Genomic DNA, 23,248 nt, shown 5'->3' with positions numbered 1-23,248 from the left:
TCAAAATTTTCCACAGTTGATTGTGATCCACACAGTTAAAGGCTTTGGCATAGTCAATAAAGCAGAAATAGATGTTTTTCTGGAACTCTGTTGCTTTTTTCGATGATCCAGCAGATGTTGGCAATTTGATCTCTGGTTCCTCTGCCTTTTCTAAAACCAGCTTAAACATCAGGAAGTTCATGGTTCACGTATTGCTGAAGCCTGGCTTGGAGAATTTTGAGCATTATTTTACAAGTGAGTGAGATGAATGCAATTGTGTGGTAGTTAGAGAGTTTTTTGGCATTGCCTTTCTTTGGGATTGGAATGAAAACTGACCTTTTCCAGTCCTGTGGCCACTGCTGAGTTTTCCAAATGTGCTGGCATATTGAGTGCAGCACTTTCACAGCATCATCTTTCAGGATTTGAAATAGCTCTACTGGAATTCCATCACCTCTACTAGCTTTGTTCATAGTGATGCTTTCTAAGGCCCACTTGACTTCACATTCCAGGATCTCTGGCTCTAGGTGAGTGATCACACCATCGTGATTATCTTGGTCATGAAGATCTTTTTTGTACAGTTCTTCTGTGTATTCTGGCCACCTCTTCTTAATAAGTTCTGCTTCTGTTAGGTCCATACCATTTCTATCCTTTATCAAGCCCATCTTTGCATGAAATGTTCCCTTGGTATCTCTAATTTTCTTGAAGAGATCTCTAGTCTTTCCCATTCTGTTGTTTTCTTGTATTTCTTTGCACTGATCGCTGAAGAAGGCTTTCTTATCTCTTCTTGCTATTCTTTGGAAATCTGCATTCAGATGCTTATATCTTTCCTTGTAGTCTGGTGGATTTCTTTCCACTTCCGTTTGAATTTTCAAAACTTTAATCCATACTGGTGTTATTGTGTTAGTTTTTCCTGTAGTTGCTGTAACAAATTACCACAAACTTTGTGACTTAGAAAAAGCACTAACTTATTAAGTTACCATTCTAGAGTTCAGAAGTCCAGGATTTATTTAATCTTTGTGAGTTAAAGGTGTTGGCAGGGCTGCATTCTTTCTTGAGGCTTTAGGAGGATCGTTTTCTGGCTTCTAGAGGGAGAAGGCAATGGCAACCCATTCTAGCACTCTTGTCTGGAAAATCCCATGGATGGAGGACCACGGTAGGCTGTGGTCCATGGGATCACGAAGAGCTGGACACGACTGGGTGACTTCACTTTCATTTTTCACTTTCATGCATTGGAGAAGGAAATGGCAACCCACTCCAGTATTCTTGCCCTGGAGACTCCCAGGGACAGGGAGCCTAATGGGCTGCCATCTATGGGGTCTCACAGAGTCAGACACCACTGAAGCAACTTAGCAGCAGCAGCAGAGGTTGCCCACTTTCCTTGGCTTTTGGCTCTTTCCTCCACGTTCAAAGTCTACAGTACTGCATCTTTCAGTCCCTCCATTTTGTTTCCTCTTATTTCCTGGCCAATTTCCTACTACCTCTTCCTTTTTATTTTCAATTTTTAGAAAATATCTGTATTTAAGTTACTTAAATTTCTACTTATTATTCTTTCTATTAATAATGCATACTTAGCCTCATTGCTCTTACTATTTTTTTGGGGGGGGGGGTTACATGCACTAACTTTATTTATTTATTTATTTATTTCAGTGCTCAGCTTTCTTTATTTTATTTTATTTTTTATTTATTTTTTTTCTTCTTTTTTTAATTTTAAAATCTTTAATTCTTACATGCGTTCCCAAACATGAACCCCCCTCCCACCTCCCTCCCCATAACATCTCTCTGGGTCATCCCCATGCACGAGCCCCAAGCATGCTGTATCCTGCGTCAGACATAGACTGGCGATTCAATTCTTACATGATAGTATACATGTTGGAATGTCATTCTCCCAAATCATCCCACCCTCTCCCTCTCCCTCTGAGTCCAAAAGTCCATTATACACATCTGTGTCTCTTTCCCTGTCTTGCATACAGGGTCGTCATTGCCATCTTCCTAAATTCCATATATATGTGTTAGTATACTGTATTGGTGTTTTTCTTTCTGGCTTACTTCACTCTGTATAATCAGCTCCAGTTTCATCCATCTCATCAGAACTGATTCAAATGAATTCTTTTTTACAGCTGAATAATACTCCATTGTGAATATGTACCACAGCTTTCTTATCCATTCATCTGCTGATGGACATCTAGGTTGTTTCCATGTCCTGGCTATTATAAACAGTGCTGTGATGAACATTGGGGTACATGTGTCTCTTTCTATTCTGGTTTCCTCGGTGTGTATGCCCAGCAGTGGGATTGCTGGGTCATAAGGTAGTTCTATTTGCAATTTTTTAAGGAATCTCCACACTGTTCTCCATAGTGGCTGTACTAGTTTGCATTCCTACCAACAGTGTAGGAGGGTTCCCTTTTCTCCACACCCTCTCCAGCATTTATTGCTTGCAGATTTTTGGATCGCAGCCATTCTGACTGGTGTGAAGTGGTACCTCATTGTGGTTTTGATTTGCATTTCTCTAATAATGAGTGATGTTGAGCATCTTTTCATGTGTTTGTTAGCCATCCGTATGTCTTCTTTGGAGAAATGTCTATTTAGTTCTTTGTCCAACATATTTTTTTCTTTTTTAAAAAATTTTCTTTATGTTTATAATGAAAACATCTGTACTGCCACTCATTTAATAGGTTCATGAGAAACTTAAGGTTTCGCTTTTTAGTCTTTCGTCAAAATTATCCTCATGATTTCTAAACCTTTTTTGAAAATTCATTGTATCTGTATTCCCCAAAGGAAGGAAGCCAGTGTTTTAGTACCAAACCTAATTTTGTGAAAAGATTTGTAATTCACAGCTTGCATATTGTCTTAACTCGTGTATGCTATCATCATATTTTATAAAGCAAATGTTAAAGGTTATAAAACTGGTTAACTGCTATAATAATTGTGTCTTTAATATTAGGGAAAATCTGCATATTCATTCATATCATTAATACTGGTTTTTAAATAGGAAGAAAATATTGTGTGTATAGGATAATTTAAAATTTTGAGGACATCAAAGATATTTCCTGTATCTGGAAGATTGGCTGCATTTATAATGCCTTTGATTACAAAAGAAGATATGTATAGTGTAGGAAAAAATAGTTAATATAGAGTCAAATGAAAGTAAACAAGGTCATGTGAAATATACCACTAAGGAAAAATAATTCCTCCAATTCAAAAGAAATGATACAAATGAACTTATTTACAAAATAAAAACAAACTCACAGATTTAGAGAATGAACTTATTTTTTATTTTTATTATTAAAACTTATTTATTGTTTATTTGACCTTGCCACCTGGCATGTGGGAATCTTAGTTTCCTGACCAAGGATCAAACCACTCTGCTTGTAGTGGAAGCACAGTCTTAACCACTGGACCACCAGGGAGGTCCTGCTCCAGATTTTTTAATATACTACATATATTTTTGAAAAAATTATGGCTATTCTGGTCATACTGCTTTCTGATCTACTCTTTTAAATTAACAATGTATTATAAATATCTGTATTATTTGACATTTTTGTTGGTTGCATTGTATTTTATTATATGGATAATATAATATGGATTTATTGTTAACACTCTGGCAAACATTCTTGCAGCTAGTTCCTTAGAATAAATCCCAGGAAGAGAAATTTGTGGGGCAACAAGCATTTTAAAGTCTTTTGATCCATAGGGGACCCAAACAGTCATAATCCAGAAGATAATTTCACAGAATGGTTACTGCACTTCTTCCCCTTCCCAAGGAAACATCATAGTGATTTAATTATTGTTTGTTTGTTTTTTTTTACTTTCAGGTTACCTTGCACCTCGAAACCTTCCTAGTACTGGATTCTTCCCATTCCTGCAAACCCTACTCTGTGACACAGACTCTAAATGCAAAGACACACCCTATGGGCCACAAGACCTGCTTCGTAGGAAAGGAATTAACAGTGCACTATTTAAAGACAGGTAGGGGCATTTTCCAAGTGTATTCAGTCACTTTGAGAGATCAAGTCTTGTTTCCTTATGAAATATATGGGAAGCCATCCTAGCTTAGTTATACAATTTTATTTTCTATATCTACAAATGTGATGATCTAAATATGAAAGAACAAAGTGGTTACAAACTGGAATTACCATGTTTATGTGGAATTAGGCATAATCTACTTTGGATGAATTACTCAGTTTTTGCTTATGCTCCCGTAAGGGATATAAAGTAGATGGCTATAAGAACCTGCTGTATAGAACAGGGAACTCTACTCAATACTCTGTAATGGCCTATATGGGAAAAGAGTCTTTGAAATTGGTGATTATATGTATATACATCTGTACACCTTTGCTATACACCTGAAACTAACACAGCATTATAAATCAACTACTCTGGTAGTTTAGCTGCTAAGTTGTATCCAACTCTTGTGACTCCATGGACCAAAGCCCATTAGGCTCCTCTGTCCATGGACTTTTCCAGGCAAGAATACTGGAGTTGGTTGCCATTTCCTTCTTCAAGGGATCTTCTGGACCCATGGATCCAACCCAGATCGTCTGCATCACAGACAGATTCTTTACCAACTGAGCTACCAGAGAAGCCCCCAAAATTAACTATAAAAAAATCAACTATACTCCAGTAAAAAAAAAAACAAAAACAAAAACTGGATAGTCAAGGCAGTCATTCTTAACTTCCCTCGGGGATTCTCTATCCTACTTCAAATTGTCAGTGGCATTGCCCGCCCTAAGACTCGATCACAAATGTAAGATATAGGACAAAGTCAAGGTTATTATCTTCTATGTGGTACTTCTGGATATAACAGAAACCAGGAAATGCAAATAAGGAAATTAGGGATCTAGAAATCAAAGTAATAAAGTTGGAAGTATACTTAATTGAAGAACCACCTTTAAATGAGGTTAATGTGTCCTATTTTATGGTATGAGAAGAAGCTGAAGTATAAAGATAGGGAATCTAGACCATTTACAACCTCAGTTTTCCATCCTGAGATTTTAAATATAAAGAGTCAAGAGCCTAACCATTTGTAGAACTAATAACACTGTAATCTGAATCAACCACGAGATTATTTTGGTAGAGATTTTTTTTCTGTGTTTCTCAAGAAAAGATTATATTTATCTGTAATCAGAGATATTTGGTCCCTCAAAATTTCATTTAAATTCATTGGCATATAGCACCATTTCTCCTTCAGTATTATCATCATGATTTTGATCATCAGTTAGTATGGATAATACTTTGAGAGAGTAAGTAACTGCAAGCTATTTAACATAAAATATCAACATGTCAAGAATTATCTTGGGAAATGACTTGAGATACAATGTAATTGTTGGGTTGCTGATTCACTACAGTTTTTATTGTGTCAATAAGTTATTTAGTCTTTATGCATAGAGCATTCTAATGTTCACTGATTTATTTATCAACATATTCAAGAAATAGTGGCTGAGAAATTTCTGTGTGCCAGGCATCATTCTAGGCACTATAATACAGAGATGAACCAAACAAATTCTCTACCCTTTTGTTACTTGTATTCTAATGGAAAAGCAAAAAAGCAGTCAAACGAATAAATAGCATAATCACCAATAATAGTAAATGTTCCAGCAAGAAAATAGAGCAAATTAAGAGGTAGAAACTGAAAGGTGAGCATTAAATAGCAAAAGAACGGCCTCTGTTGGAAGGTGACATATGAGTGGAGACCAAGAAGGACTGGGAAAAGCCAGCACTCGCATATGAACATCTAGAAGAGAAAGTCCCAGGCAGAGAAGCAGTCAGTGATCCTGAAATGGGGACACACTTGATCATTTAGAGGAATAGAAAGTTGCCTAATATGGATAGAACATAGTACAGGATGATGAAAGGGGCAGAGGATTTGTTGAAAAAATGAAAAACCCCAGAGAAACAGCATGAAGCATCAAACAGGTAAGAAAACGGAAGGAATTTGCCTTCTGTTTTTAGTATAATGAGAAGCCACTGGAAATTTTTAAACAGGGAAATGGCATGACATATTGTCTGTGAGACTAATGTTCTAAGCATATACAAGCATTGCCTCAACTAGCCACTAGTTGTGTATTTCTGCAAGGATACCAAAAGATGGCTAGAGCCTATTGTCCCCCTGGGTACTCAGTGTAGAGATAAAGTGAATGAATACTTTATTCATTCACCTAGCTCACAGTCTCTGTGTCCCTGTGTGAGTGATGAGTTAGGCATGATTTATGCCTGTGTTCTAGTAGGAGAAAAGTGAAAGGGAAAGTGTTAGTTGCTCAGTTGTGTCTGACTCTTTGCAACCCCATGGACTATAGCCCATCAGGCCCCTCTGTTCATGGGATTCTCCAGGCAAGGATACTGGAGTGGGTTGCTATTCTCTTCTTTCCGACCCAGGGATCCAACACAAGTCTCCTGCATTGTAGACGGATTCTTTACCATCTGGGCTAGCAGGAGAAGGTAAATGTTAAATGAGTGATAATAAGAGATAGTGCAAAAAAAGAATGCCAGGAGGAAATTGAAGCAAGACATCCTCCATATTTAAAGTAGAAAGAGAGCTTTCAGCTGATGTAATCAGGTAAACCTTCATGGAGAAGTTGTACTTGAGATGGACATTTTGTGAACCAAGTGTTGGAGAAGATATGAGGAAAATTAATGTCCATTATTTACAAACTGGATCCACTTGGCACTCTTTTCCTTGTATCTTTTTTATTTTTTCTCATGAAGAACTAAGTAACAACAAGGAGAATAGTTATCAGTATTTAAGAAGTCTATCTATACATATTACCACCCCCAAAAAAGTATTTTTCTGTGTATTTCTATGTATATGGTCCTCAGTAACATAATAGAGGACCAAATTCATGGAGCCCCCTGAGATGAAGCATTGAGTTGATTTTAGAACTAAGATTAAAGTCCAAGTTTATTTTTACCCTCTGTTGGTTACTCTCTAGCTAGTTGATCATAGCTCTTTTTTTCACTTTTATTCTAATCTCCAAGTATTATATAGAGCTCAAGCTGTATATTGCTGTATATTCAGTATTTTCTCTAAACTACCAAGTAATTGGAGCTTAATTTGGAAATTACATGCACTAATAAAATTGCATTAATGATATCTCCCACCATGCTATTAATTTTTATGTATTATATAGCCACACAATGAAACTGGGATGTGGTTACTAGGTAAGCCGTTCCTTACTGGGTAAGTCATTTCACTAAATTGCTTCCCTTTGGTGAAGAAAGATTCACTGGCATAGCCACATTAAGAAACAAAACCATCTTCCTTTTCTGTTTTCTAAGTGAGGGGAAAAAATGCTATCTTTGGCCTTATCAAAGGAGGCCCAGCATGTTTATTTTAATAGAATGCTCTTCTGAAAGACATGATCACACTGAGGTCACTACTTGCTGGCCAGTTGCCAGGTGTTTTGATGCATTTTTGCATTAGCACCAGTCTTCTGTTATTAAATTCATACTTCTTTAAACATTAGCTTCAGGATGAGGTGGTTTAAAAAAAATTCAACCATCAACTCAGCATCAACTGTAACTAGCTGTCTGAAAGAAGAGATGATTACATTTATTGTTTTCTTGCTCTTTTGCACAAGGGATGATCCAACATCATGGGACTTACCCTTATGGTCCTTCCTCCCTGCACTGCCTCTAAGAATACATCAGAACAGTGGGGGCTCTTGACTGTGCTGTTGCTCACACAGCTGGCAAATGGCAAAGATCATCTTGCAGAGCCCACAGGGTCATTATTTGGAGAAACAATTCAGCCTTCCTGCAGCTCCTGCTGGGGAATTGCCTCTATGGATTTACTCCTTGTCTCTGTCGTGTTGACACTCATCCATGACCCATGGTTTCCAAATTCATACCTTTGTTCGTAGTATTGAATGGCTCCTATAGAACCTGAAACACAGCTAATCTGATTCTATTCAGAGGCATTTTTTTAAAAAGTACCATGGCTTTTGTTTAGTAGTGAAAAATATGGATGTGTTTCGAAAGTAAAGATATTGTTGGGAATCTAAGGTAACTGGAAGTAGAACAGGTATGCATCCTCATTTGACTATAAACATGAAGTAAGATGCATTAGGTCTCATAACTGTATTAATTTCAGAGTAATGTATAGCTATCTAGCAATCACTTTAGTGAGTATCTGTATAAAAATAAAGGTGAAAACATCATTTATCAAAAACAAAGTAGAAGGAAGTCTTTAACTGCCATGCAGGCAAAATTGTTAATTCATTGAGTTAGAATGTATTGAACATGTACCATGTGCTGGAGACTATCCAAGTTACTGTGGATACAGATGACCTTACATGCTGGATTCCCATAAAAACTTAAAATCTGGTGAGAAAAAGACAGAAACTACTAAACAGGTAAATTAATCTGTCAAATGGTGAATGTGATGACTATTTGTTTCGTTCTCACTGTGCCTAAAACATTAGACAACAGATGGTGAATAGTTATATAGGTACTCTGAGACATTGTTTCTGTCTGAAGAATGTATATCTTACTATTGGATATTTTATTGGAGTGGAGAGAGGGTTGGGTGGGGAGATATCAGAAGAGTTCTCCAGAGACCTGTATGGGAGAGATCATTAAGGTCAGATAGGGTGGTAGTTACCAGACTAGAGGAAGGTGTCTTGGAGATAGAAAAAGAAGGGCTTTCCTGGTGGCTCAGTGGTAAAAAAAATCTGCCTGCGAATGCAGGAGATGTGGATTCAATCCCTGGGTCGAGAAGATCTCTTGGAGAAGTAAATGGCAAACCACTCCAGTATGCTTGCCTGGAAAATCCCATGGACAGTGGACCCTGGCAAGCTACAACCCAAGGGGTTGCAAAGAGCTGGAAACTACTTAGTGACTAAACAACAGCAACAAAATAGAGAATCTCAGAACCTAAGAAAGAAATTAACGGTGATCCTTATATAGTCAGTTTAGAGGAATAGGCAGACAGCTTTGCTACTGACTGTGATGGCAGAATTACAAATTCCTTTGTAATGTTGCCAGATTAATCTCTCTGTGTCAGGGCTAGGTAGAATACAGTATGTACAGGGTTATCTGAAAGCTACTGCAAAGGTGTCTCCTCCCCCATATTCTATGTGCTTCTGATGTACATCTGCCCCAAAGACATTTCCTCATCTGCCCCATCACGGTGCCTCTGAAAACTTTTAGAAATGTATTAGCTCAAATATAACATCTCCAAAGTCCCTCCAAAGAATATAAAAAGCCCTAGGACAGAGCAACATATTAAGGCATTTCTAAATCTTAACACCTTGACTGATTGTTGATTGGCAAGTGAGCCACCTAGAAGAGAGGTGCATGTTGAACATGGGCATGCAAGGATTATATCTGAATATGGAAGACCCTGAAGGAATGAACATGAGGATGAAGTTCAAGAAATCATGAAAAAGTTAAACTTTTCCTGTGAATGACTTATGCTTGGGGGTAGTCAGGAAGGACGACTGTATAACCAAGGAGGCCTCAAGGCCGTTATAACATTCTTGTTTGTCCCTAAAGTTAGTAATGCCTGTCATGGGAAGCTGGAGTCAGAACTGGGCCTGGGGCATATTTCACACCTTCTTTCCAGGTGTCACTGCATTACCTGTATAACTATATTTCAGGGGGAAAATGAAAAATAGAATAAGTTTAACTAATCCTTAGAGACAAAAAAAAAAGTCAGAATTTTCTTTTTAGGATTTGCCATATGTGTCTTTCCTAGACACATATTCCTTTCAAAGACAGAATTACCATGGTGCACATGGATGCCACCCACACAGGTAGTCTTTCCCACTCACAGGAAATACAAAGACATTCAGTATAAGTGCATAAATCCTACCGCTATGATGATATCTATAAATGTGACATTTCCCAAATGGAACTGTTGGTAGACATGTCTGAGAAGAAATAAAACTACTCAGCCTAGTTTCCCTCCCAATATCTTAAGTTTAACATTTTGAATCCAAGATGTTCCCCTTATTAAGTCCCTTTTGAAGTAGAGCACTATAAATGTGGTAGAGTCAGAATCTACTTCTTCAGCATCTTAGAGGCAATGCTCTTAACCATCTCCATGGTCCTGGACATGTGAGCTGGGTCTGGAAAAGTCAAAATGATGCCATGGGCCACTTGAAGATTTGACTCAGCCTTTCTTGCCTCACCCAGAAGATTGAATTTTCTGGATCCAGATGAGCTTACATGCTGGATTCAAGAGGCACCATAATATACCTCCCAGAGATATCTAGTATGAGAAAGATTCTCTCAGACTTCCTTACACCTATTCTGAATTCCTGAATAGGATTTTTAAATCTCCTGAGTTGGTCCTAGGGAGTTGATGGGAGCTGAGTTGTCACTGAATAAGTCCACTTCTCTGTCATAGCCTAGTGCTTGGGGCCAGATAATTCTTTGTTGTGCTGTGCATTGTAGAATGTTTAGTAGCATCCCTGGTCTCTACCCTCATCCCTGACCTCTAGATACAAGTAGCATCACTCCTATCCAGTGTAACAGCCAACATGTCTCCAGATATTGTGAAATATCCCCCAGGAGCAGGGGAGGGGCCAGAAATTGCCCCCAGTGGCAAACCACTAGTGTAGTAAAAGGATGAACAAAAAGATTTTAAGGTAGCAAGAGCCAAGAATTAGGTAATGATTCTAGGACCTTGCTCTATACAAAATGCAAATGATAACTCTAATTTAGCGCCCCCAGTCATGTGTAGTCATCATCCCCTGGCCATATCCTCCCTTAGCTATTACCATTAACATATTATAATCCCTGTTTTATTTTTTTAATTTGTCTTACCCGTATATGTCCTGGGAATTTAATAAATGTGTGTGAGTTTATGAATAAATATGGTGGCTACAGTGAAGACTGATTATATGTTTATGCATGTGTTGCCATCTTTGAGTGCTTCCTCTTCCAAGGATCTTTGCAGAGCCAGGTGTGCAACAAGGGAGGCAGACCAGGCTATTTTTAAAAGTTGCTTTTTTCAGGCAAAAATATACAGCAGGGCAAAGACAGCCTCTTTAATAAATGGTGCTGGGAAAACTGGAAACTATAAGCAAGATGAAAAGACAGCCCTCAGAATGGGAGAAAATAATAGCAAATGAAACAACTGACAGAGGATTAATTTCCAAAATATACAAGCAGTTCATACAACTCAATGCCAGAAAAACAAACAACTTAATCAAAAAGTGGGGAAAAGACCTAAACAGACATTTCTCCAAAGAAGACATACAGATGGCTATCAAACACATGAGAAGATGTTCAACATCCCTCATTACTAGAGAAATGCAAATCAAAACTGCAGTGAGATATCACCTCACATGAGTCAGAACGGCCATCATCAAAAACTCTACAAACAATAAATGTAAGAGAGGGTGTGGAGAAAAGGGAACGCTCTTGCACTGTTGGTGAGAGTGGAAATTGATACAACCACTATGGAAGACAGTATAGAGATTCCTTAAAAAACTAAGAATAAACCCACCATATGACCCAGCAATGCCACTCCTAGGCATATACCCTGAGGAAACCAAAATTGAAAAGACACATGTATCCCATTGCAGCACTATTTCCAATAGCTAGAACATGGAAGCAACCTAGATGCCCATTGACAAATGAATGGATAAAGAAGTTGTGGTGCAGATACACAATGGAATATTACTCCGCCATAAGAAGGAACACATCTGAGTAAGTTCTAATGAGGTAGATGAAACTAGAACCTATTTATTATACAGAGTAAAGTGGATCAGAAAGAGAAAGATAAATATCATATTCTAACCCACATATATGGACTAGAAAAATGGTACTGAAGGATTTATTTACAGGGCAGCAATGGAAAAACAGAGGATGAGATGGTTGGATTGCATAACCGACTCAATGGACATGAGTTTGAGTAAGCTCTGGGAGTTGGTGATAGACAGGGAAGCCTGGCATTCTTTAGTCCATGGGGTTGCAAAGAGTCAGACACTGAGCGACTGAACTAATGGAAAAACAGACATAGAGAATTGACTTACGGACATGGGAGAGGGCAGGAGAGGGTGAGATGTATGGAAAGAATAACATAGAAATTTATATTACCATATGTAAATTAGATAGCCTACAGAAATTTGCTGTATGGCTCAGGAAACTCAAGCAGGGGCTCTGTATCAACCTAGTGGGGTGGGATGGGGAGGGAGATGGGAGGGAGGTTCAAAAGGGAGGGGATATATGCTTATCTATGGCTGATTCATGTTGAGGTTTGACAGAAAACAACAAAATTCTATAAAGCAATTATCTGTCAATAAAAACAATAAATTAAAGTTAAAAAAAAACATAAATAAATAAAAACGTTGCCTCCTTAGCTATCCATTCTTCCAGACTGTATTCTTCATCATTAAATGTTTGTCATGTGCCATCTGCCAACAGAGTGCACTGTAGACTCTTCCTAAGAGTTTTACTGCCCAAAGAGAAAATTGATCATTCCTTCAAATGGTAAATTCCTCTTATGAGTAAACATAAAGAAATTAAATTTGAAAATGAAGAAAGAGCTATAAAATTCTGGGTTAGGCCCTTTGCCTCTTCCCACCTCGCCAGCCAGTGTGTGCAGGCCCCAGTTTATGAATAATAAGGGTGCATCCATTTGGTGTCCAGAGATCCTGAAGCTTCTAGTATTCTAGAAGGATCTTGTAAGGACCATAGATACATAAGTGTGGGGCTTCAGCTGCATACTGATGGTGAAGGCTGTGTCTTTGTACATCTTTGTGGGCGCTTTGACAGTTAATGTTGGTGAGTATCTATGATGTCAGGACCCCAGTAGGAACTCGATCAGCGCACCTCACACAATACTCACAATAGCTTTGCAACGTGGGTGTATCATTCCTAACTTATAGATGAGGCTGCAATTTTTTAGGAAGTGGCAGAGATGGAATTTGAAAGATACCTACTAACTCCAAAGTTCTTCTACACCCTGGCAATACCATCTATTTTTATTTAATCAGCTATTCAGTTTTATGGTTCAGAACTATACTAGATATTTCAAATAAAAAGATCATCATGGTGCCTACTTCCAAAGATGTCACAGCCTAAAATGGAAAAGTGATAGGAATAGGTACACAAGCAAACATAGTACACTTAAAATTGATATAAACTAAGTATGTACAATGGGGGCAGGAGGAGAAGGGGACGACAGAGGATGAGATGGCTGGATGGCATCACTGACTCGATGGACGTGAGTCTGAGTGAACTCCGGGAGTTGGTGATTGACAGGGAGGCCTGGCGTGCTGCGATTCATGGGGTCGCAAAGAGTCGAACACGACTGAGTGACTGATCTGACTGACTGACTGAAGTATGTACAAAGTGCTTCAGTTCAGTTCAGTTCAGTCGCTCTGTCATGTCTGACTCTTTGTGACCCATGAATCGCAGCATGCCAGGCCTCCCTGTCCATCACCAACTCCCGGAGTTCACCCAGACTCACGTCCATCGAGTCTGTGATGCCATCCAGCCATCTCATCCTCGTTGTCCCCTTCTCCTCCTGCCCCCAACCCCTCCCAGCATCAGAGTCTTTTCCAATGAGTCAACTCTTCACATGAGGTGGCCAAAGTACTAGAGTTTCAGCTTTAGCACCATTCCTTCCAAAGAAATCCCAGGGCTGATCTCCTTCAGAATGGACTGGTTGGATCTCCTTGCAGTCCAAAGGACTCTCAAGAGTCTTCTCCAACACCACAGTTCAAAAGCATCAATTCTTTGGCGCTCAGCCTTCTTCACAGTCCAACTCTCACATACATACATGACTACTGGAAAAACCATAGCCTTGACTAGATGGACCTTAGTCGGCAAAGTAATGTCTCTGCTTTTGAATATACTATCTAGGTTGGTCATAACTTTTCTTCCAAGAAGTAAGCGTCTTTTAATTTCATGGCTGCAGTCACCATCTGCGGTGATTTTGGAGCCACCAAAAATAAAGTCTGACACTGTTTCCACTGTTTCCCCATCTATATCCCATGAAATGATGGGACCGGATGCCATGATCTTCGTTCTCTGAATGTTGAGCTTTATGCCAACTTTTTCGCTCTCCTCTTTCACTTTCATCAAGAGGCTTTTTAGTTCCTCTTCCATTTCTGCCATAAGGGTGGTGTCATCTGCATAGCTGAGGTTATTGATATTTCTCCCGGCAATCTTGATTCCAGCTTGTGCTTCTTCCAGCCCAGCATTTCTCATGATGTACTCTGCATAGAAGTTAAATAAGCAGGGTGACAATATACAGCCTTGACGTACTCCTTTTCCTATTTGGAACCAGTCTGTTGTTCCATGTTCAGTAGTAACTGTTGCTTCCTGACCTCCATATAGGTTTCTCAAGAGGCAGGTTAGGTGGTCTGGTATTCCCATCTCTCTCAGAATTTTCCACAGTTTATTGTGATCCACACAGTCAAAGACTTTTGCATAGTCAGTCAAGCAGAAATAGACGTTTTTCTGGAACTCTCTTGCTTTTTTGATGATCCAGCAGATGTTGGCAATTTGATCTCTGGTTCCTCTGCCTTTTCTAAAACCAGCTTTAAATGCAAATCCATTCATTGTCTAAGAAGCATAGAATTCTCTGTCTATAAGCATGGTCAGAGATTACCCTGAACTCAGTAAGACTGGTTACCTTCTTGTCCTCCTTTAGCAATTTAATAGGGAGCTAAAAGAACCAATTGCCTTTCTTGGAGGAAATAAACTGAATTTCACCTTAAAGTCTTAATTCACGTTTTTTCCCACAATGCTTGCTGTTGTACATTTACTTTCTGGTTTCCATTTTGAGTTTACGGATAATAATTGTTCAGTAGCAGAGTACCCATACCGTCATACTACATGCTGTAAATACAAAATAAACCCGGGAAAATTTCAGGATGATGAACTGCAAAGCACATATGATATCCCATGCTCTCTCCCTGACAAAAAGCCATACCAGGACCACCTAAGAGGAGGTGAACCACCTCCCCCCTCCTGTAACATGGGATGCATGGACCACCATGTAACTAAGGCCACCTTCTGGTCAAGGCAGGTCCCCTTAGAAAAGAAGCCTCCAGAGTTCCTTGTCCAGAGGAGCCATTTTCTGTTGAGTAAGTTCAGAATTGCTGAGCCAGTGGCTTCCTGGGAAAGGGATGAACTTGTCTTTGATTTTGAAAGAATATTTGAAGGAGTAGTTTTAGGGCTTTTACCTGAATGTGGGGAAACGGGCAAGATGGCCCCTATGGAGGAGATGCAGTTTTTGCTTTTCCAAGCTCATACTTCCTTAGTTTCTTATCACCTCTTGTTTTCCTCCCCCACTCCCATTTATTACTCAGTCTTTTCTCTTGCTCTTTCTTTGCTCTTTTTCATCTTTGTTGCTTTCCCTTTGGTTTTGTTGCTGTCCCTATTCCTTAAAATTTTTATGAAGGTAGTTTTCCCTTTATTTCACAGTGTGTTGATATTCAGTAGTACTCCTTACAGTGTTTCAAGCTGAACTAAAAAAGTGTCAAGAAAAAAAAAGTGAAACTGACTTTCTCAAACTGTCTAAAACTTTCTGTTTGAGAGAAAGGAAAAGGTCCAGGTCAGTTCTTATTTTTATTTGAACAGTTTTCCCATCCAAATAAGGAATATAAGAAGATTTAGAGGAATATAGTCATGGTCATGAATAATTCAAATAAATATACATTAAGAATGCAGAACTTTGGGAGCAACCAGTACATTTTATAGAGGATACTGGAAGAACACTAGGGAATGAAGACAAATATCACCTTTTCTTATCATTTTTATTAAAAGGACACACTGGGGGAAAAAAGAGATTTTTTTTCCAATTATAAATCATAAAGTACCCTGGAACCAGGATTTGGATCTTGTTTCTTAAAAGGAAGTCAAATCAAACCATAATAGCAAGCAGAACTTCTTGCTTTTTTGCTCTTGTCTTTTTATATCTGTTCTTATGTACCTTCAGTAAGCTTTTTATAAACAATCAGACAAAACACATTATTCACTCCAGACATCTGGACTTATTTCATTCTTGAAATAGATACATTTATTTCAGATACATACTTTAGGTATATCAAGTTTTCAAGAAAATGTGATTATTTCTATTTAAAAAATGATAAACAGGAAGTTATTTAAAAAGAAAAAAAGAAGATTGCTGAACTGTGGGATGGTCCAATAGTGTTTTCTGCCAAAAGGTGGTGTGATCATGTTGTACAGAGATTCCTGGCATCATATGCTATCATTACAGCCTTGATACATTCAGTGAAATTAAAACGCTCCATGCATCATTCTTTCTTTGACATCTGGTGCCACCTGCCATGACACCAACCATAGTACCTAGCACAAATTAGATATTCCATAGATGTGTGTTCTTCCCCTTCTTCTTTGAATCTTTCTTGAAAGTGTTCATCTTTGATAATCTTCAAAATGGCATCTGTAATTTAACATAGAAACTTGTTTTCCTTTAAAGGTTGACAGATAAGCAGACCTTTATTTCAGTACCCAAAGCAGTCTTTGACTCTTATCTGTTTGGGATCCACCATCTTTTTAAAAGAAAATATATATATTGTAAATATTTTTAGTGTTTAGCGCTATGTCCTTTTTTACTGTAAGAATATAGTAAAAAAAAAAAACTATTTCAACCTTATCTAGGCCATTTTCTCTGAAGAAAAATTTACTTTGTAGGACCCTTATATACTTATTGATATATGGTGAAGTGAGTTTTGTCATAAAATCCTGGAAAGTAGATTAAAAATTTGAAAGTCCTAGGAGAACCCTGGAATCTGCCACATAACACTTTGCTGTAACTAACTGAAATTAATGTGAGTGATACAGAGTTCTTGCTTTTTCTTCTCTAGTGAAATTCTGAGAAAGTCATCCAACCTGGAGAAGGACAGCGATTTATCACTCCAGAGTACTGAAGTTCCACAAAAAAGGCACGCATCACTGGGTAAGCTATCCTCTTCTGTCCAGTTTAGAACAGGCCTTTTGGAACAACCAGTAAAGGTCTCATCTTTAAAAGTTGTACTTTTAACAATTCAAGCAAAGATGGAATGCCTAGCCTATCCTGAGAGATCTAATCACTCCTTACAGTTGCCTGAGTGTGGTGGTACAATTATGCAAAGGTCTTGAGAATAATTGGAACTTAAGTTATTACTGAGATACACACTAGAAGCAAAAGCCTATAAGTGGTACTAATATAATGTTAAGAATTACACACTGTCCAACAATTGACCAGGAACTCTTCCATTGTCTACAGTTAAATGACACTGGGATGGTTAGAATGCCTAGCAATAAAACATATTGAATGGAGTCTCAGAGATTTGTCTGAGCTTTACATTTTATTTGTGAGGAACATGAAGCCCAACAAGGTTAAGCACCTTCCCTGTTGCAGTCATCCAGCTGAGCTGGTACTAGACCAACTGTCAGGGTGGGACTTTCCAGCTGATGGTCTTCTTCCTCCCACTCCACTACTCAGTGGCACAGTCATTCATCGTGCCTGTGTGCTCCCTTCATTCACAGCTAAGCCAGTGGCCCTCAGATGTTAGTGTGCAGAATACCCACATGCTGAGCTTCCTGAACCTTCTGCTCAGGTTCTTCTGCTGCAGATGTTCCTGAGATACAGTTATTAGAAGCCACAACTTGAGAATAAACTCTCAAGACAGCAGGATTGTTTCATATTCATTAGCAAATATTCATTAGGTGCCTGCTATCATGTAGGTACTGTCTGAACTATTGGAGATATATTAGTGAACAAAACAGAGATTCCTCTATGTCAGAATATGATTGGTGCTCTGGTGGGAAAAAAAAGAACCTTTAAAAATGCCATGTGATATTTAAGATTCTATGACACTAACATTCCAGTGTAAGTTGATGAGCCACATGAAAAAAAAATATTTTGTTATTGTAGTAGGAATATGTTTGTGAATGGTTTTGAGGAGTTAACATGCTGTGGTGAATGATCTCCGGGTGTCTGATGGAGTAGGGTAAAGAACAGAAGAATAAGATCATACTGTCGTGGCCCAGTTAGCTTTGCTCTGTGCAATAGCCATGTATTACATTTCTGGCCAGTCATCTCACAAATGTATTGCTTTGGTCTAGAGGAATGTAAATTCTTCAGCCCAGTGAACATTTTAACACAGTCTACACCCCGCTGATGTTGGTCACTCTATCTTTGAATATTAAGATTCTTTGTTGTGAGGATAATAAAGTATTTCTATCCAAAATTTATAAGTCAATACACTGGCTAACGAATGCTATAGATCTGAACATAATTTTCCAGCTAATGCTCCTAACCCAGAACAGTGTGCCACATTATAAATGGTATTGGATGAGACCACTTTGGGAATTACTTAATTAGAGTATACTGTAGTCTGGACTAATTGCTTCCTCCCATTTATTTGATCTGAAATATCATTCAGAAACCACTTTGGGGAGGAGGGAATTTATGATGTTAAGCAGATTTTAGCCTCCCAATTGAATAATTAAAAAAAAAACCATTATCACCAGATGTGTATTGCTCATTGGCAGATTCTTCAAGCAGATGTTGGGTGTGATGGATTGTGGGGTTAGTGGAGCCACCTCAGATCCTCTTGGCTTGCACTAAAATGATTCCGTTTATTAGGCAATAATATTGGTGATAAAGTTTAATGATATAAACTGGAATGAAAGCAAATGACATCCAGAATGATTGGAAAGAACCCAAGAGCAGACCAAAACCATCACAGTTTTATGTGAAAGGAAAAACTGATGGAATTCAGCATTTTGCCAGTAGGAAAGTTTCATGGAAAAGGTGCATATTTGAACACATTTCTTGTTGTGGAGTATATGAAAGCATAAGGGATATTTATGGATTCTTATGTGTATGTGTGTGTGTGTATGTGTGTGTAAGTTTGTGTGTTTATTTTGCTCATCTTTTCTTTCTTTTTACAACAGCCACAATGTTTCCTAGTCCAAGTGCTGATTTGGAAAGTACTGAAACAGATACTTTCAATGGTAGTCAAGTGCTTGCCCGGATTCTTAGTTTGGAAAAGGTAATTTCAATCAGTTTATATTGAGCTCATAACAAAAAGCAGGTAAACAAGCACCTCTTAGGTTAATAGAGGACTCTTCCAAATAGGAAGAGCACTCCCATTTGGAGTAATATCTCAGAGAGATTCTTTTCTTAGGAGCTGTTTGATAAAAAGCTTAATTTAGAGACATTCTAAATTCCTTAAAGTCTTGGATATTTATTTACTTCCCTGTTAAGTCCCTTAATTGAACTTAAGATTTTCATTTGGTAAAAAAAAAAAAAAATAGGGTGGCATTATATGTGATCTTTTAATTTTCTGAAGCAGGGAAGAAAAAATGCTGTATGAAAGCAAATGAAGCTATAGCAGCCATCAGACTTGCTGCCTCATCCATACTAATAATGCTTTTGGAAAAATTGGAGCTATAAAAAAATCTCTCCCAAAAGTAATAAAAATCTCTTTCCTTAGCATGGCTTAAAGAGCTTACCTATGGATTTCTGTCTGGTTTACTCACCGTCTTCTCTAAGATTCCAGATTGCCAAATGATAAACATCATTTCTAAGAGGTGTACACTGGCAACCTATGAGCTACGTGTGCATGTGTGCACATATACAAGGATTGTAAGAAATTGAATTTGAATGCCTTTAGGCGGAAGAGGTACCCTTCTGTTAACTGAAATCCCCACTTTTCCTTATGGTCTTTTATCCAACCCGATTCATACATTTAAGTTACTTGGCTGGGCCCATGGGCATTTGAGTCCTGCTTTGCATGCTCTTCAGAAATTCAGAGGAGATCACTTTCAACATTTTGCCACCGAGGGACTGTTTCTCTCTCTGCCTCTGTCTCTCTCTGTCTCTCTCTCTCACACACACACACACAAAAGAATTTTAATAATACATCTACATCTTATCTAGATGTAGATATTTCTTCCATCTGAAACATGGAGACGTAACTCTGATCTTTATTCATGTTATTCATATTCCTATGACCTTAACCACTGCTACTTAATATGTGTCTATTAGTTCCCCTTGAGTTGACATTATGTATAACTGAGGCATCTTAATAAGCTTGTTTATGTCAGTAAACCAAAGAACAATTCAAAATGTATGGAAAAGGCACCATACCTATCAAGGCAATTCTGCCAGTGCTGGTTGATATATAAGACCTTCACAGTCAGTTCAGTCTAGATTTTTAAATCCTGGTTTATATAATAGTTGAGGTACCTAAATCACCCTGTGTAACTGAGGAAACCCCACCATGTGCCCACTTAATTCCAGTATAAAGCCTCCACAAGTCACATCAGGGTGTAAACTAGGAAAAGTTACTTTATTCCATTCCATTTCTTCCATATTCTAATAATTTTATTTTATTTATGATTTTATTCCAATCCAATCCTTCTATATTCTAATACTAGAAGCAGTCTTGTATTATATCAGCTAAATTCTTTAATAGCTAAAACAGCAATGCTATTCTCAAAAAAAATCACTGTATTGTATTGAAATTCCCAGGTTCTCTTTCTCAGATGGAATAAAACTTAAGAATTTTGTGAGGCAGCACAGAGTCATATATCCAGTGGAGATAAGTAAAAAATGAATTTTCTATGTATAGATACATATTTTCAGAGTAGTTGGAGCAGAGAAAGGATATAAAAATTAGAATGACATATTGATGTCTGTGTCAGCAATCTCTCTGATTCCTCTTTCTTTCTGTTTACTGCTTTCTGCAACCCTTGCAAGAATAAGTAGAGAAATCATTTTGGAGTGAATTTATACGTAACGTTTGGAAAGAGATATAGATGAATGACTAGAAGACCTGGCACTTAGAGTATATCCTAGAATAAATGGATCCTGTCTTATTTCATTATATTTAGAAGTTGAATCACTGGAAGGCATAGTGTAGATTTTGTGATATAAAAGGGGAAGGATGAAGGTAGTTAGCCTTCACCTGACAGGTTGTAAGAATTGATTATTAGGAAGGGTGCATTAAATATTGCAACTCACTGTAATTGGCTCTATAAATATCTAAACAACTTAATAATGGTGAATGTAATCAATATTATAGCTGAAAATAGTGCTACATTTGTGACTAGTCTGTACTGTGAAATATATGGAGGCCCTCCATTATAAAAATGCTTTCTGATTATTGCCTTTGGTAATTACACTGAACTGAACTGATGTATCTTCATATATGTTCTTTTTTTCTTTAATGCAAAACTCATAAATGAAATCATTGCTTTTCCAATGAAACATAATCCATGTTTTTCTACTTCTTCTAAATAAACACTGTTGATCTTGAGACTAGACTCTGAAGCTCATCCTCTTTGGAAGTCTTCCAGAAATCCTGGCCAGTTTCCCATGAGGTGTCACAAACTGTTAGGACCCCTAAATCTCTGATGCTAAATAGCCAGGAAAAGCTAAGATTTTTAAGCCTGAAGATTTTTGTCAGAGAAGATCTAGTATATTAGGATGTCTCATCAGATACAAGAAATGAGTTCAGTTAAAAAAAATCATATGTAAATATTTTAAATCCTAAAGATGACAATAATCACTACATTCACATATTCTCTCAGGGATTTTCATGGGTAAACCCAATGTATTTTAGTTTTAATTTCATAGTTGCTATAATGCAGGAACTTAAAATGGCTATTATGTAGACAGGTTTGTTTCCTTGAAGACTAGTATATTTGATATCTGTATTTACTAACATTGTTATACCGCTTTTCTCACATACATTTTTAGCTTTTACAGCAAAATTCAACTTCAGGAGATATACGAAGAGAACTGTGTGAGAACTATCCAGGTTATATTGCTGATTATGCCTTCTCTTGGACCACTCTAGGGAAAAATGTTCTTAATATATTTTGCCTGTCCAACAAGACCCTTTTAGAGTCTTCTCTCCAAGAACTAACAAACCAATTCTCTCAGGTGAGTGTAAACATTTTAATATGATCAGGGTCTCATAACAATAGCAGAAAATTTACAAAGCAACTCAAAGTGATTCAAAGAGCAAGTCCATAGGTCTCATGGACTAGAAAATGCTGACTGAAATACTGGCTCACATTTGGCATGAATTCATCACACAGAGGTTCACATATGATGTCAAATTCTAAGCAATGACTACTTTCCATTTAAATGTGCTGGATTGAAATGATCCATTAAACCAAAAATATTCAGTTCAGTTCAGTTCAGTTCAGTCACTCAGTCGTGTCTGACCCTTTGCAACCCCATGAATCGCAGCACGCCAGGCCTCTCTGTCCATCACCAACTCCCGGAGTTCACTCAGACTCATGTCCATCGAGTCAGTGATGCCAGCCAGCCATCTCATCCTCTGTCGTCCCCTTCTTCTCCTGCTCCCAATCCCTCCCAACATCAGAGTCTTTTCCAATGAGTCAACTCTTCGCATGAGGTGGCCAAAGTACTGGAGTTTCAGCTTTAGCATCATTCCTTCCAAAGAAATCTGAGGGCTGATCTCCTTCAGAATGGACTGGTTGGATCTCCTTGCAGTCCAAGGGACTCTCAAGAGTCTTCTCCAACACCGCAGTTGCTTTATGGTTAATATAGAGATGGAATCTCATCTTTGTAGATGAAATTTGACTTTGGTTTATGGTGAATGAAGATTGACTGTTTTTTTCTGAGATCTTTAAGTGAGATTACTCAAGATGTAATGTAAGTTTAATAATTAAACTCTCAGAGCCTGGTAATTCACAGAAGCTAGAATAATGGGTAAATGTTTCTTCTGAGATAAAACCTAATTTAAAACTTTGATTTTTATGAAAGAGTAACCCTCTTTCCAAAATATTATATACTAGAAACAAGAACTTTATAATATGAAGTGCTAATGACCTTTTTTATATGCTTAATTATGATGTGAAAATAAGAAAATATTTTTTATCATCTTTTTTTAATAAAATTCCACATACAATGAGAGTTCACAAAATCAAAATTTTTGAGTTCCCTCAAAATTTTATAAATGAGAATAAATTAAACATGTTCACATCTAGCATTTTCCCCTTTGATCCTATGAATTTTATTGTATGGATGGAGGTTTGTGACATTCCAGGAGGCGGTGATCAAGACCATCTCCAAGAGAAAGAAATGCAGAAGGCAAAATGGTTGTCTGAGGAGGCCTTAAAAACAGCTGAGAAGAGAAGCTAAAGGCAAAGGAGAAAAGGAAAGATATACTCATCTGAATGCAGAGTTCCAAAGGAGAGATAAAAAGTGAATAATGCAAAGAAATAGAGGAAAGCAATAGAGTAGGAAAGACTAGAGGTCTCTTCAAGAAAATTAGAGTTACCAAGGGAAAATTTCATGCAAAGATGGGCACAATATAGG

At 37.8% G+C, this 23,248-nt stretch overlaps 1 protein-coding gene across 1 annotated transcript in view; it reads left to right on the top strand.

The window, feature by feature from the left end:
• The window catches only part of ABCA12 (ATP binding cassette subfamily A member 12), a 205,250-nt gene that overhangs the window by 67,419 nt on the left and 114,583 nt on the right, over positions 1-23,248 (top strand). Inside the window, exons 3-6 of the mRNA XM_069578281.1 lie at positions 3,792-3,945; positions 16,767-16,858; positions 18,844-18,941; positions 21,656-21,841. Coding sequence (XP_069434382.1) covers positions 3,792-3,945; positions 16,767-16,858; positions 18,844-18,941; positions 21,656-21,841 — 530 coding nt within the window. The remainder of the gene's footprint in view (positions 1-3,791; positions 3,946-16,766; positions 16,859-18,843; positions 18,942-21,655; positions 21,842-23,248) is intronic.

The sequence above is a fragment of the Ovis canadensis genome, chromosome 2 (assembly GCF_042477335.2).
Source record: "Ovis canadensis isolate MfBH-ARS-UI-01 breed Bighorn chromosome 2, ARS-UI_OviCan_v2, whole genome shotgun sequence".
NCBI classification, from domain to species: Eukaryota; Metazoa; Chordata; class Mammalia; order Artiodactyla; family Bovidae; genus Ovis; species Ovis canadensis.
The sequence above is the reverse complement of the archived record's forward strand: the minus strand, read 5'-3'. Positions and strand labels throughout refer to the sequence as shown.